Source organism: Lissotriton helveticus, chromosome 5_1, assembly GCF_964261635.1.
Source record: "Lissotriton helveticus chromosome 5_1, aLisHel1.1, whole genome shotgun sequence".
Classification (NCBI taxonomy): domain Eukaryota; kingdom Metazoa; phylum Chordata; class Amphibia; order Caudata; family Salamandridae; genus Lissotriton; species Lissotriton helveticus.
The window spans coordinates 1,921,149,923-1,921,164,004 of NC_136065.1; the positions used below are offsets into that span (position 1 = coordinate 1,921,149,923).

General features: G+C 49.3%; 1 protein-coding gene across 1 annotated transcript in view; it reads left to right on the forward strand.

Annotated features, from left to right (window-relative positions):
- The window catches only part of LOC144756035 (uncharacterized), a 218,525-nt gene that overhangs the window by 18,905 nt on the left and 185,538 nt on the right, over positions 1 to 14,082 (forward strand). Inside the window, exon 2 of the mRNA XM_078645514.1 lies at positions 11,128 to 11,255. Within this exon, the coding sequence (XP_078501640.1) occupies positions 11,128 to 11,255 (128 nt within the window). The remainder of the gene's footprint in view (positions 1 to 11,127; positions 11,256 to 14,082) is intronic.

Sequence of the window (14,082 nt, forward strand, 5' to 3'; positions counted from 1 at the left end):
TTCCCAATTGCTTATGATCAGCGTCCAGGGTGGTGTGGGCCTCTTCAACCTCCGTTATGCGCCTTTCAGACATATCCAGCCGTTCAGCGTGCTTATCAAGGCGTTCCGCCATTCTATCGATCCTATACGTTAGGGCGTCCATTTTGGTGCCCAAGGATGCGATGCCACTCTGAAGGGATTTCTCCATTGACTTTAGGATAGTTCGTATATCTGCTTCGGTATCCTCTTGCGCTGGCAATGGCCCCCTAGCGCCTCCATCAGGAGCAGGGTCGTGTGCTTTGGATCGCTTCTGGTCAAAGGCCAGCTTCGTCTGGGTCTTATCTCCCTTGCCCATGTTTACTGGGAGAGCCTACTCCAACTGGTAACCTACAGTCACACTCGTTCCCCGGCCTGGTTGTAGGCTAGAGACCTATTCTGGATTGCTATGTCACATCCGCTGTTACGGCCACTCACGGACCCCAGCCACGATCAAAGATGAGCACTCTTCGCAGCCCCAGCAGAGTCCTGTGTTGTTACCAGCGCACGGTGGTCAATGGGACAGCCCGTCCTCAGACATCCAACAGGGCGGGCATCAATAATTTAAGTCAAAAGTCTTTGTCCAAATTCAGTAGGCCTGTTACCTGCCACACCCGAACAGCGTTTTAACCGTGCAGGTTGTAGATCATAGGCGCAGTCATTAGCTCCCCACCTGCCACACAGCCAAGCCCCAAGGGGTGCAGGGGTTCCCTAACATGCGTATACACTCACAGTTTTCCTCCAACGCGGGCCGATCACCAAGCTGTCCTCCACAACTCCAAGACGACATGGGGCTAGCAAAACAGGCCTCAGCCTCCGGCGATTCCACGAGCAGCCCAGTAGGGAGGAGGGGGGGGCGACCAGTCGCTCCACCAGGCCTGTCCTCACACCTTGCCACCTGTCCCGGGCGATGTCAAGCCCCGGGGGGCGCAGGAGTGTCCCAGTATTGCGTGCCCCCACTGATTTGTCTATAGGCATTATTAGACCTCCAGGTTGCCTCCACAGATCCAGTTCAATATGGGGCATATGTAATGGGCCCCAGCCCCCGGCACCCACACGAACAGCCCCACGGGGGAGGCAGCGAGCAGTCGACTCGCCAGCCTGGGCCCCGCACCGCAAGGACGCGCCCAGACAACTCTGCTGGGGGTCCCGCTCCACTTCACGCGACAGGGCCTCACAGCACCCCACTGTCTCAGCAGCTCCTCCGGTCCCCCACCAGCAGATCCCCCGCAGGCTCCGCTGTTCTCCGGTGCTCCCCCTCCTGCCGCCAGCGCAATCGGGGCTCATGCAGGCAACAACTCAGAAGAGTCCCGCCCCCCGCGGCACTGCGGGCAAGGTCCAGCTGTACGCCGAGTGACGTAGCCCGGCAGCAAGTTCAAGTTCAAGAATTTGTATAGCGCGCTACTCACCCAGAGGGTCTCAAGGCGCTTGGGGGGGGGGGGGGAATTATTATTTATCGAATAGCCAGGTTTTAAGTTCTTTTCTGAAGGAGATATGGCTCTGTGTAAGGCGGAGGTGAGTGGGGAGTGAGTTCCAGGTCTTGGCCGCCAAGTAGGAGAAGGATCTACCTCCCATCGTGGATCTTTGGATACGCGGAACTGCGGCGAGGCCTTGATTGGAGGATCTTAGTTGGCGGGTGGGTGTGTAAAAGGATAGTCGAGTATCGAGGCATTCGGGCCCTAGTTTGTAGAGGGCCTTGTGTGCGTGGGTGAGGAGACGGAATGTTATTCTCTTGTTGACGGGAAGCCAGTGTAGGTCTTTTAGGTGGCCGGTAATGTGGTCTTGGCGAGGGATGTCCAAAATGAGTCTCGCTGATGCGTTTTGGATGCGTTGGAGTTTTTTCTGTAATTTGGCTGTGATTCCGGCGTAGAGGGTGTTTCCGTAGTCAAGTCGACTCGTAACCAGTGCGTGGGTGACAGTCTTTCTTGTTTCGGCGGGGATCCAGTGGAAGATTTTTTTGAGAATACGGAGTACGTTGAAGCAGGAGGATGAGACGGCGTTGACTTGTCTGGTCATCGAGAGCGAGGAGTCCAGAATGAAGCCGAGGTTACGTGCGTGGTCAGTGGGTATGGGTGGTGAGCCCAGATCCGAGGGCCACCATGAGTCGTCCCAGGCGGAGGGGGATGAGCCTAGGATGAGCACTTCGGTTTTGTCTGAGTTAAGTTTTAGGCGGCTGTTTTTCATCCATACGGATACTTCATTCATGCCTTCGTGAAGATTTCTTTTGGCGGTGTTGGCGTCTTTGGTGAGGGAAAGGATCAGCTGTGTGTCGTCGGCGTAGGAGATGATGTTAAGGTTGTGTTGACGTGCGATGGAAGCGAGAGGACTCATGTAGACGTTGAAGAGGGTGGGGCTGAGTGATGATCCTTGTGGTACTCCGCAGATGACTTCAGTGGCTTCTGATTTGAACGGGGGAAGTTGGACTCTCTGCGTTCTTCCAGCTAGGAACGAGATGATCCAGTCCAGGGCTTTTTCTTTTATGCCGATGTTGTTGAGGCGTTGTATGAGGGTGCTGTGACAGACAGTGTCGAATGCGGCGGAGAGGTCGAGTAGAATGAGGGCCACTGTTTCTCCGTTGTCCAGTAGTGTTCGTATGTCGTCTGTTGCTGCGATGAGGGCGGTTTCGGTGCTGTGTTTGGCTCGAAAGCCGGATTGTGAGGGATCGAGGGAGTTGTTGAATTCGAGGAAGGTGGCGAGTTGGCTATTGACGGCTTTTTCAATGACTTTGGCCGGGAATGGGAGAAGGGATATGGGGCGGTAGTTTTTAAGTTCAGAGGTGTCTGCAGTGGGTTTCTTCAGGAGGGCGCTGATTTCGGCGTGTTTCCAGCTTTCTGGGAAAGTAGCAGAGTTGAAGGAGCAGTTGATGACATCACGGAGATGGGGTGTGATGATGGAGTCAGCTTTGTTGAAGATGTGGTTGGGGCATGGGTCGGTTGGCGAGCCAGAATGGATGGAGTTCATAAGGCGGATGGTGTCTTCAGTGGTGATTGTGTTCCAGGCGGTGAGGTTGTTAGAGGGCTGTTTTGGTTCAGAGGGGGGTGGAGAGGATTGTTCGTTGGGATTGTTTTCGAAGCTGTTGTGTATGTCGGCGATTTTGTTGTAGAAGAAGGAGGATAACGAGTCGCAGAGGTCTTGGGAGGGAGTGATGTCGTTTGAGGCTGCGGTGGGGTTGGTGAATTCTTTGACGATGTTGAATAGTTCCTTGCTGTTATGGGCGTTGTTGTCGAGTCGGTTCTTGAACGCTGATTTCTTGGAGGATCGAATCAGCTGGTGGTGTTTGCGGGTGGCTGCCTTGAGGGTGGTCATGTTGTTGGAGGTTGGGTTTTTTCTCCATGTTTTCTCGAGAGTACGGCATAGCTTCTTGGATTTTTTGAGGTCATCGTTGAACCAGGGGGCCTTTTTGCTGTCTTGTCTGGTGTGATGGATTTTCAAGGGTGCTAATTCGTCAGCGCTGCGAGTGATCCATTGTTTGAATTTGATGGCCGCTTGGTTTGGGTCCAAAGAGAGGGCGGGTGGGTTTAGGTTGAGCGATGTGAGGAGTTGGTCAGTGGTGATTTTGTTCCATTTTCTTCGGGGAATACGTTGTGGGGGGACGTGGGTCGGGGTGGTTTTGTAGCTGAAGTGAACACAACTGTGGTCCGTCCAATGGAGAGCAGTGGTGTGATCGAAGGAGATATGTTTGCTGGAGGTGAAGATTGGGTCGAGCGTATGTCCGGCTAAATGGGTGGGGGTGTTAACAAGTTGTTTGAGTCCGAGGTTGGCCATGTTGTCAAGAGGGTGGTGGTGTTGTTGTCATTCATCTTTTCCAGGTGGAAGTTGATGTCTCCTAGTAGAATGTAGTTCTCGGAGGCGAGGGCATGTGGATTGATGAAGTCAGCGATGTCTTCGCTGAATTGTTTGCGTGTTCCTGGGGGCCTGTAGATGAGGGTGCCTCTGAGTGTGGTCCTGGGGTCGGTGTGGATCTGGAAATGGAGGTGTTCGGCGGTTGTAAGGATGTCGTCGGAGCTGGTAGAGATTTTGATGGTGTTCTTGTGGACGATGGCGATGCCTCCTCCTGTTTGGACGGCGCGGTCTTTCCGGATGATCTTGTAGCCGTCCGGGATGGCTATGGCGATGTCGGGTGTTCATGATGCGTTCATCCATGTTTCAGTAAGGAAGGCGACGTCGAGTGTCGAGTAGATCCCAGAGTTCGGTGGCATGTCTGTGGATCGAGCGGGTGTTAAGCAGGATGCACTTTAGGTGGTTAGAGTTGGATCTGTGATCAGTGTTGGTGGATGTGGTATGGGTCTTGATGCTGGTAAAATTGCAGGAGTGGCAGGTGAAGGGACCGTGGGTACGTCCTGGGGCGGCTTCATAGCATTGCGGTGTGCGTCCGGCGTTAAGGGCTCACAGGGTGGCGGCGTCGAGCGTTATGCGGGTGGGGTGGGATTTGCGAGGACCAGGGAGTTTGGCGCTGGGCGTGGTCCAGGCGCGGACGGGCGTAGACGGGCGCACCTTTGGCGCGCATGGGGTGCGTCCGCTGCGCGTGACCGCTGCGCTCGGATGCATCTGTCATAAGAGGATGGTGGGGAGGGGAGGGGCGAGGGAGGGTCAGCTGGGAGGCTGGGGCGGGGCCGCTAGCCGGGCTGGGAGGCGAACAAACAACAAACAAAATGTCGGCGAGCCTTAAGGCAATCAGGGCGCTATTGGGGTACAGGTGAGGCGATGCAGCAGACAATGCGAGATAAGTCAATATTTAAAGTGCACAATTACGCAGACAGGCAAAGTACAGCAGCACTGGACTGTGATAGGCACACGAAGCGCAGTCTGGCGGCACAGCGCTCCTAACAACAAATTAGTCCTTAATAGCGCAAGATTATAGCAGTTCCCAGATGTCAGCTTTTAAGCAATTATAGTTCGATCAGCGCTACGATACCAGCTCGAGGTCAGGAGCAGCGTGGGGGAGCGACCGCCTTCGTGAGGCTCAGGACAGTCACCAGCAACAGCAACAGCCACTGTGTGTCGGGGATCGGCGGCCCAGTCACCACGAGATGTTCAATCTCAATGCCTCACTCTGTAGGTTGCAATTTCAGAGTCCGGACCAATCTTTCACCTCCAGGCTACTTACGACGCTAGAGGGGCAGTATTGAAGTTGGAAAAGCCATCTTAGCTGAAGGATAATTAGCGGATAATTTGGTGACTCGGCGGAGCTCCGGCCTCAGGTGGCCATCACGCTCCCGAGCTAGCTCCGCCCATCTCTTTTCCTGACGTTTATATGAGACTTTTAGGGCCTCATTTACAAGGCCATTGCATCGCTGGTGCTTCACCTTTTTTTAGGTCGAGCGACCTATCTCAATGCGCATGCGCATTGAGCGGGAGCTCGATATATAGGGGCTTAAATAAGCTTTACCAACTTGCAAGTCGATGGCGATTCCTTGCAGTGCCCGTGAAATTCAAGCTCAATGCGCAGGCGCATTGACATTAAAAGCGCGTGCACATGCCACCAGCCGCCTGCCTTGCATTACACATCAAAGGCAGCCCAGCCTCCCTCCCGCAGCCCCTGCTGCTTCACACCCTCATCGCAGTCTGAAATCGCCGTCTGTTCCCTCAGCCGCACTCCTCCCACACCCCCGCTCCGCCCCCTCCCCTGCCTGCCGTGTCGCATTTCTCCTCCCCCCTCCCCACAGCAATGCCCTCCGTCTTGGCTCGCTAAACTACTCGCTGCCTCCTCCCGCTCTCCTTAATCCGCTCTCCCTCCTCCCACACCCCCACTCCGCCCCCTCCCCTGCCTGCCGTGTCGCATTTCTCCTCCCCCTCCCCACAGCAATGCCCTCCGTCTTGGCTCGCTGTTTTTAATCTCATTCCCTCCCGCACGTACTCTCTGCTGTCTTCTCATCAGTATGGTATTTATGTTTTTCTTTATCCACTGTTGCAGGTTCCGTGTATTTCTCTTATGCTTTCCGTTCCTCTTAATGTCGTACCTGGAGAAGTGTGGCTCACTGGTTAGAGGAGGCAGACCTGGAAGCAGAGATCAGCCCGGGACCAGGGTTCAATTCCCAGCTCGGCGGGGTCTTGAGTCCTAAAATGTCCATGGACTCGACAATTCTCGCTCCGGTGCCTACTCGATTTACGGGTTCACACTCTGCGACTCTGGGCAATAGCTTGCTTAATCTCCACAACGGCCCCTTGCGGCGGGATGCCTGGCTTTCACCTTGCGGATACCCTGTCGGGGTTATCTCACAGGGGAATACCAGGACGGGTTCACTAAGCAAGCGCTTAGAAACCGCTTGGTGATTTGCGCTATATAAATTCCTGTACATTTACCTCATTTTCCCTCCTGTTTTTCATCTATCTCTTTAATACCTCTGTCTCAGTCCACTTTTTTTCGCATCACATTTCCTTTGTTTGCCCTTTTCTCGCTTCTTTCTCTAATTCTGGTGCTTGTGTCCTATTCTATGCTTAATCATTTTACCTCGCTCTTATTTCCCTCTCCTTCTCTTTTGTCTCGTGCCTGCTCCATTCTCTCTCCTCTTCCTAGTACTGCTTCTTCACCTTCTCTCCCTTCAGATCCCTCTTCACAGTGTTGTAAACGTATGCAGGAGCCGCTTCCAGCACTTACCCATCTTTCCCTCGCGTTCACACATGGAGTTTGTAGTACTTTTTCTGTGCGGAAATGCGGTAGTAGTGATACAGAGAAGTAGCTACTGTGTTGTGCTCGGATCTGGGTTTCTTCAGTGTGTTTGCTGATGAATGGAATGTAAAACACAAAAAAAGACCGAGCAAAACGTGTTCGTTCTTGTTGCTGCCATTAGCTCAAGTACATGTTTATTTTATAAGTGATATCTCAGGCATTACTCTATTTTTATTTAAGACTACAGTTCTCGAAAAACACATAAAATGGACTTCAATGGTTATCTTCCCTGTTTATTAAGTGGTGAAGTTTGTTTTTACTATGAAATTAGAATGGGAACAAGGAATGCCTTGTAATGATATTTAAATGAGATCGGTTTCCTCGGAATGTTTTTTTTAAAAAAGACGACATGGGCCCACATTCACAACCAGTTCCTACACTGGAAAAGTTTTGTATGGCTAAACTAAATACATATGACAATGATGTACAGAAAAGCAATGTCATTGTGATAACGTTTGAATCATATGGTTAAATGGTCAAAAACAAAAATTCATTGAAAGTTTTTTTTTTAAGTAGGTAGTCTTCTTCAAAAGCAACAAATAATCACTCTGCATGGCAAGAATCTCAGGTCCTAACTACGCAAATGATGGTCCACGGTTTTCGCCGTCTACAGTTTTTAGGGTTGCTTGGCATGACAATCATGAAAAACATTCAAAATTTACATTGAAAAAAGTGTGTGTTGGTACATCATTATTGAAGTGCAGTTTATCTTGTCTTCCTCAGTACTTCGTACATCTCTCTAGAGATGTGGCCTAACGACCAGAGCTGCCATCTAAGTCACGTACATACAAAACATGTTGCATTACAAATGGTATAGGTGTCACATTCGCGAAAGTTATAACTATTGGCATTGTAAATGACAAAGCTATCAATTTAGCTATTTTAAAAACCAACACATAAATAAAATATTTGTCATTTACAAGACCAATAGCTCCAACTTTTCTAATGCGAGACCTATTGCATTTCCAATGCTTGTTTAACACACCGGCGGCGCAGTGTGCCTGCCCATATTTACATGGCCATGTAAAGTCACCCTGCATGACTTTTCATGGCCTTGTAAATATCGCCCCCTTCCATGCATTACTCTATGTGAACGGGGCATTCCATGGGTATTGCTGTAGGTGTTTCCGTGCAACATCCATGGTACCTGACACATTCCCAGGCAAAGTTTTGTAAAGCTGGGAAAGCGTCAGAATCCTACACCAGAGGTGGCATAGGAGTGACACTACAGGGAAAAATACTTTTATTTCTCCTTGTTTTTTCCTCTTTCTATGCATGCTGCATTCTGCTGCATGCATAGAAAGATGAAAATGCCATCAATTATTGTTTTTGTGCAGGAAGGTGTTGTTCCCTGCACAAAAACAATCATCCCTGCAATGCAGGCACCATGACGTAAGGGTACCTGTGGTGGCGAATTGCAGCCACCAATTGTGCACCATTGCTGGGGAAAGCACACAGATGCGTCATAATGTAGTTAATACGATGCATCCTGGGGGCGTGGCTTGGACGGCAATGCAGACGGTCGTCTAGGTCCGTCGGCTCCACATCCCTGAGGAGTAAACAACTAGCCACACTAACCAAAACCAGACAAAAAGGACAAAACCAGGTGGGGGAAGATTGGTGCTACCAAACGACGATCGGGGAGTGAAGGAGTGCTACCACAGAACGAGAAATCAGCCCTAGAACACGCCGAAGGCAAACAACAGCACGAAGATCAAGATGGCGGCCTGAGGCAAGAAGGAGGCATCGGAAGGGGAACCAACGGAGAAAGCAGCAGGAGGACGCGACGACATCAGCGCGCCCTGACAACTGTGCCTGGGGATCCCTCTCGCCAAACCCGGACCAGAACCCTATCAAGCCTCGACTCAAGTGCCAGGAGGAGGAGGAGAGCCTAGAGCTAACGGCCACCTCGGACCCAAAGGGAGAGAGATAGAGCGCCGCACAGAAGAAGAGTAAAGCGATACGAAGATCTATCCGAAGCCACATCGCCACATCGCCCGACACCTGAGGACCGGGTGAGCGAGCGACGACAAACTGGAAGTAAAGAGGGCTGTGAGGGCGCCATTGCCGGAAGTCTTCTCCGATCCCGGGCGGAAGGCAGGCAGGCGGTAGCACACCTATACAAGGCCCTCCGCCCCAAAAACTCCAAACTTAATGATAAGGTCACAAACTTCTGGGGGGGGTAGCAGGGAAGGAACTAAGTGAGGACGAGAGAGCAGAGCTATGGAGATCCACAACTAGGAAAAAGATAACGGCAACGCTAAACCAGACGAAATTTTGGCTAGTGCACAAGGCATACTGGACACCGGCCCGACTGGCCACCCTGGGAATACGAGATAGCGACGCATGCTGGAACTGCAACAAGGAGAGGGGAGACTTAGAACACCTCCTGCTCAAATGCCCAAAAATAAAGGTCTTCTGGGAAAGAATTAGAATACTTATCCACGAGATCACAGGTATAGACATACAAATAGACTTCGCAAGTCTAGCCCTAGGCTTTACTTCTCAGGCCATCACTACGACAGAGGATCGTGACCTCATTGACCTTTTGCTGACGGCCGCAGTAAAAATAGTCCTAAGCAATTGGAAGGACACATCAAAAGCGGCCCCTCAGGCATGGCTTAACTGGGTCACGTTCCTAAGGGGGGCAGATAACATCACAGCGAAACACTCACCGAAAACGCACAGGCAGTCAAGCATGTGGGGGCCCTTAGACCTCTACCTATCATCACATAAACCCCCGTAGAAGCGAAACAAAGACATAATAGGCGGCACACTCTGCTATCTATGCGCTGACAAAAAGCCCGGCACACCTCTCATCTCCTACTATTACTCTCTTACTGTTCCCTTAGGGTCCGGGGCGAGGGCGGGATACGGGCCAACATGGATAGGAGAACTGCAGGATGCAATGTTCAAACAGGACTTGGTAACGTGAACTATGGAATCCGAACTTTTCAATTACGATCTACCGAACTACCTCAAGAACACGGACTAATGCCCGGCACCCCCCCCCTTCTCTCCCCCTTCTCCTTCCCTCTCCTTCTCTTTTTCTCTTCTTTTCTCCGTCTACGCTCTTCCTCCACTCATGTATAATCCCTGCTCCATGTAAATATATATTCTTTTTTATATACAATAAAGAAATACAGAAATAAAAAAAAATAAAAAAAAATACGATGCATCCTGTGCTTTTATAATGACACAACTCAGTGCAGCAAAATGGCTTCCAGCGCCGTGCCTCTTCATTTTTTGGTAAATGATGCCCATATTTAAATTGATCCAGTCTGAAACACTTAGGTTCCATTCCCAAGATTATGACACTCATATGTATGTATGGCTTTGTGATTCATTTGATTTGTTTGAGGCTCGAAACTCCAGCTGCATGAAGAATCCTCTTTGACTGGGAGTCAACAGTCTCAAGTTAAATGTTGGAGGTGGACCTGCTTTGTCAGAAATGTCAATAAAGTAGGCCGGGGCAGTGACCTTGGCTCCGTTAGCGAAGTTTGCAGAGTTTTCTGCACTTCGCACTCCACCGAATTCGCGGGGTGCAGAAAACTCCGCTTCCTGATGTGCAGCGGAGTATTTTCCCGACTCGCGATCGCGAACGGTAAGTTCACGATTGCGAACGGTGAGTGTGCGAGCGCGATCTGCCGCTCGGGTAGAATTTCTACCCGAGCGGCAGGAATTCCAGCACAAACTACAGTTCGCACTGCACTCCGCCACTCGCGGAACATCGCAGAATTGTTTTGTAACTTTGCGGCGATTTGCGTAGCAAAACTCCGTGAACTACGCCCAACATTACTATAAAGCACCCCAATTATTTCTCCCTATCTCCCACCCTACTGCATGTCAGGCTAGAAGTTGAATTAACCTGCCTCCATCATGTAAAAATTGCAACTGTCCATCTCACCTTTGGGTAGTATGAAAGAAACAATGAAAGAAAAGGTTGAATTCAATGTTCTTGCCTTCGTTTATAGATGTCTTCATGATCACCCCAGATTCATCTTCTTGAGACGATCTCTTGACACCAATGCTGTTGCTCTCTCCAGCTGGTTAAGCTTTTCCTCCCAACAGTTCCATTGAGCTAATTGTAAGTCTTGGGAGAGCAACCTCTTTAACGGCCTCCAGTTTTACTTACAACCATTTGCTCCCTTCCACTAGAAAAGATCTGGAGAACTGGTGTTTCTGCTTGCACCTTTCCACTTCATGCTCCTGCGCGCGACTTCATGCCGCGACTTCATGTGGTTTGGTCCATTTTGTGTGCAGAATAAGCAAAAATAGACGAATCAAGGCCATAGTATGCTAATTTATGGATTGTTATGCAATGTTGTGGCATGCACAGTTATTGTGCTGTGTCATATTTCAACCTGTCATATAATGCTCAGTTTTTCTCTGTCACAGCATGATGAGCTGTTCTAGTGCATTTGTCCTTTCCTTTCTTTTAGATGTAGATGAGGAGTTTGCAGTGGATGGCAGCCTCACTGACAATGCAGGGATGGGACCTGGTTCAGAAGAAGATGACTTAGCAGACTCTTCCTTGGGAAAGGACCCACCACTCAAAGGACAAGAGGAGGTAAGTCCAGTGCCTGGTGCCTGTATGAGGCAGCCAAGGGACTTAAGACTCTGCTACAGAGATCTGAACTCTGAGCGCAGATTGCAGTTAACATTTTTAGACTCACGAGTGCAGGGTAAGGCCTTAACTTTATGAGGTTGATAACTGCAGTACCATCTATCAGCTTGGATGAAGTACTTCTGTCATGAAGTCCTCCATAAAACAAGCATTTACTAATGCTATTGTTTTGACTTGGGGAGAGGATAGCACTGTGCACACATGCACCATCCACCATTCACCACCAGGGCAGCTTGCCATTTCCATCCCTGCCATTTTGAAGGAAACCTATACATTTCATGACAGCTGCATCTGAGGTTTGGCACCAAGGCCAGGAGGGGGAAAGGAGAGAGGAGACTCAACGGGCCAAAGAAGCATCACTGGCAGCCTGGGAGGGACATGCATAACATCAGCTACAGACCACACACCTCTCCCCTGCCACCTCAGGAGTGGTGCTGTCTTGTCTGCCTTTTGCTGCTATGTGCCTGTGGATGTGAGTGCTAGTGGCACTGATGGGCTCCCTGGAAGGGTGTGGTTAGGTCAGAGGGGCATGGGTGGTCTCCATGGGCTGGACGGGGGACGGAGTATGCATAATAGTGGTGCCAATAGTCACTTGGTGAGTGGTAACAATCATGTTGGTTGTGTCTGTTGCCCCTTTACCGGCTGGGCTCCAGTGTCTTCTAGCTTCCCTCATGAGACTTTGTCAGAGGGATTCTCATTTATTTACTGTATTGCAAATGCCAGCTAGGGACGCCCATTAATTACCACGTGCTGGCTCGATTGTCACTTTTTAGGTTGCAGGGGCGAAAGCCCCTGCTGTCGCAAAGCGATCTATTGCAATCATTTCAGTCATTTTCCCTGTCAAGGACTAGGCAGAGACAACAGACTGTCACGCGCACGCAGCCGGACGGAATCGGATCAGGTCACACGCTCCGATCCCGGCCGGCTGTTCACAACACATGCACACGCAGGCACAGGCAGGCACACGCGCAGACACACGCAGGCACACACGCAGGCACAGGCAGGCACACACGCAGGCACACACAACACACACACACACAGACAGACACACGCACACACCCCCTTCATCCCCCCAAACTCACCGGGCTCTTTTAGTGTGTTCCGTGTCTCTGTCGTCAGCCAGGGGGTCATCTCGATCCTCGAACTCCCTCCGCAGCGCTGGTCTTCACCCGGACCCCCTCCTGGGACCCGGGACTTCAGATGCCGCACTTCTCTTTGGTGCCGGGGCTTAGAGCGCGCATGCGCGGGCAGCTCCCGCCCTCTCACGCTCAGCCCGGCTGCTTTCGGATTGTGGCTTTTTGTCAACAGGAAAGCTGTGAGGCTACAACAGAGGCCAGCTAGGTGATGGCGAACACCGGCTAACTATACGGGATTGTTTCCTGTGGCGCTCATTCACAAATGAGCCACTCGTGGAAGTAAATAAGCCCAGAGGCATGCCAAGACCGGCCAGATATAGGATGTAATATTGAGTCTCCTTTCTAAAACGGAATGTAATTGGCCCAAGAGTATATAGTGTATTTTTCAAACTTGTCTTTGCTATTCGTGTTTTTGCAGCGACGACTTTCAGTGTCTGCTTGTTTTCACATAGCTACCGGTTTCCAGGAGCTGTGCACGATTAGCTGCTCTATTCGAGATTGTTTTTTTAATTCCGGGACTTGTTTAAAAATAGCATACATTTCGAACGTGTTGTAAGCAGAACACAAAAAAATCATTTGTTTGGAATAAAACCCTCGAATCTATCAAAAGTGTAAACTTTGAAATAATGAAACCGTTTACCGTTGAAAATGTACAGAGAAGCCTTGGGATATACGCAGAAATATTTCGAAAGGGACGCATGTAAATGTTAATAATGGAGCTAAATTGTTTACATTTTAAAAAAATTACATAATTTTCTTAAAGATGTGCTAAAAAATATCACTAATTAAAGTTAATTTGTTTCAATAAGCAAGCTGGCATATTTTCAGATGTATCGTTTTAGAGAATTACTACACTCAAAGTACATTCATCATTAGATGGCTTCTAGGCATTGGTAATATTAAAAAAGCGACATCTGCATGTCTCGTGTATGACACTTTAGAGTCACACCTTATCAAACGCAGAAATGTAGGTCAAAGCTGAGACGTACTGTTTGTTTTCCCATTACATTGAATACATACGGTCTTTGTAATAAAAGTATCAAAACTATAAGTCTACCATAATACTCTCGGGGGGGGGGGGGGGTAGCATGGAACATAGAACAGTCCTGCTTTCGCTTGTAATCGGATGTTTAATTTGTTTTCAGGATTAGAAATACAAGTACCGAAAATAAAGTGAAAAAAGAGTTGATAATACATCTATAAACAACTCGGTTTAACTCTAGTTCTCCGTTTACATTTGTCTCAGTGCAAATATTCGTAAATCTTGTAAATGAAACGTATAAACCACGGTAATCTGTTTATTTTTAAGTTTAATTTTCAAAGAACTTCTCTCAGTTGCATTATTTTAGAGGGTTTTTAACATTGCAGTAATGCAATTGATCCTTTTCAATTAAACCTTTTTTTCTTTAAAAAAATAAACGTTTGATGTGCACTTTTGTATTTTTATAGCCTAAATATAATTGGTGGAAACAATAAGCACAAGTGTTCTGTACTAAAGAAACAGTGCCACTTCTGTACCAAGGGTTTCACGAAGAAACACATATAGTACAAAAAGTGTAAACATTTTCATTTGGACTCTTCCTTTCAAAGCAACATTTACAGCATTCTTTAATAAACACGTGAAAACTTGCAGA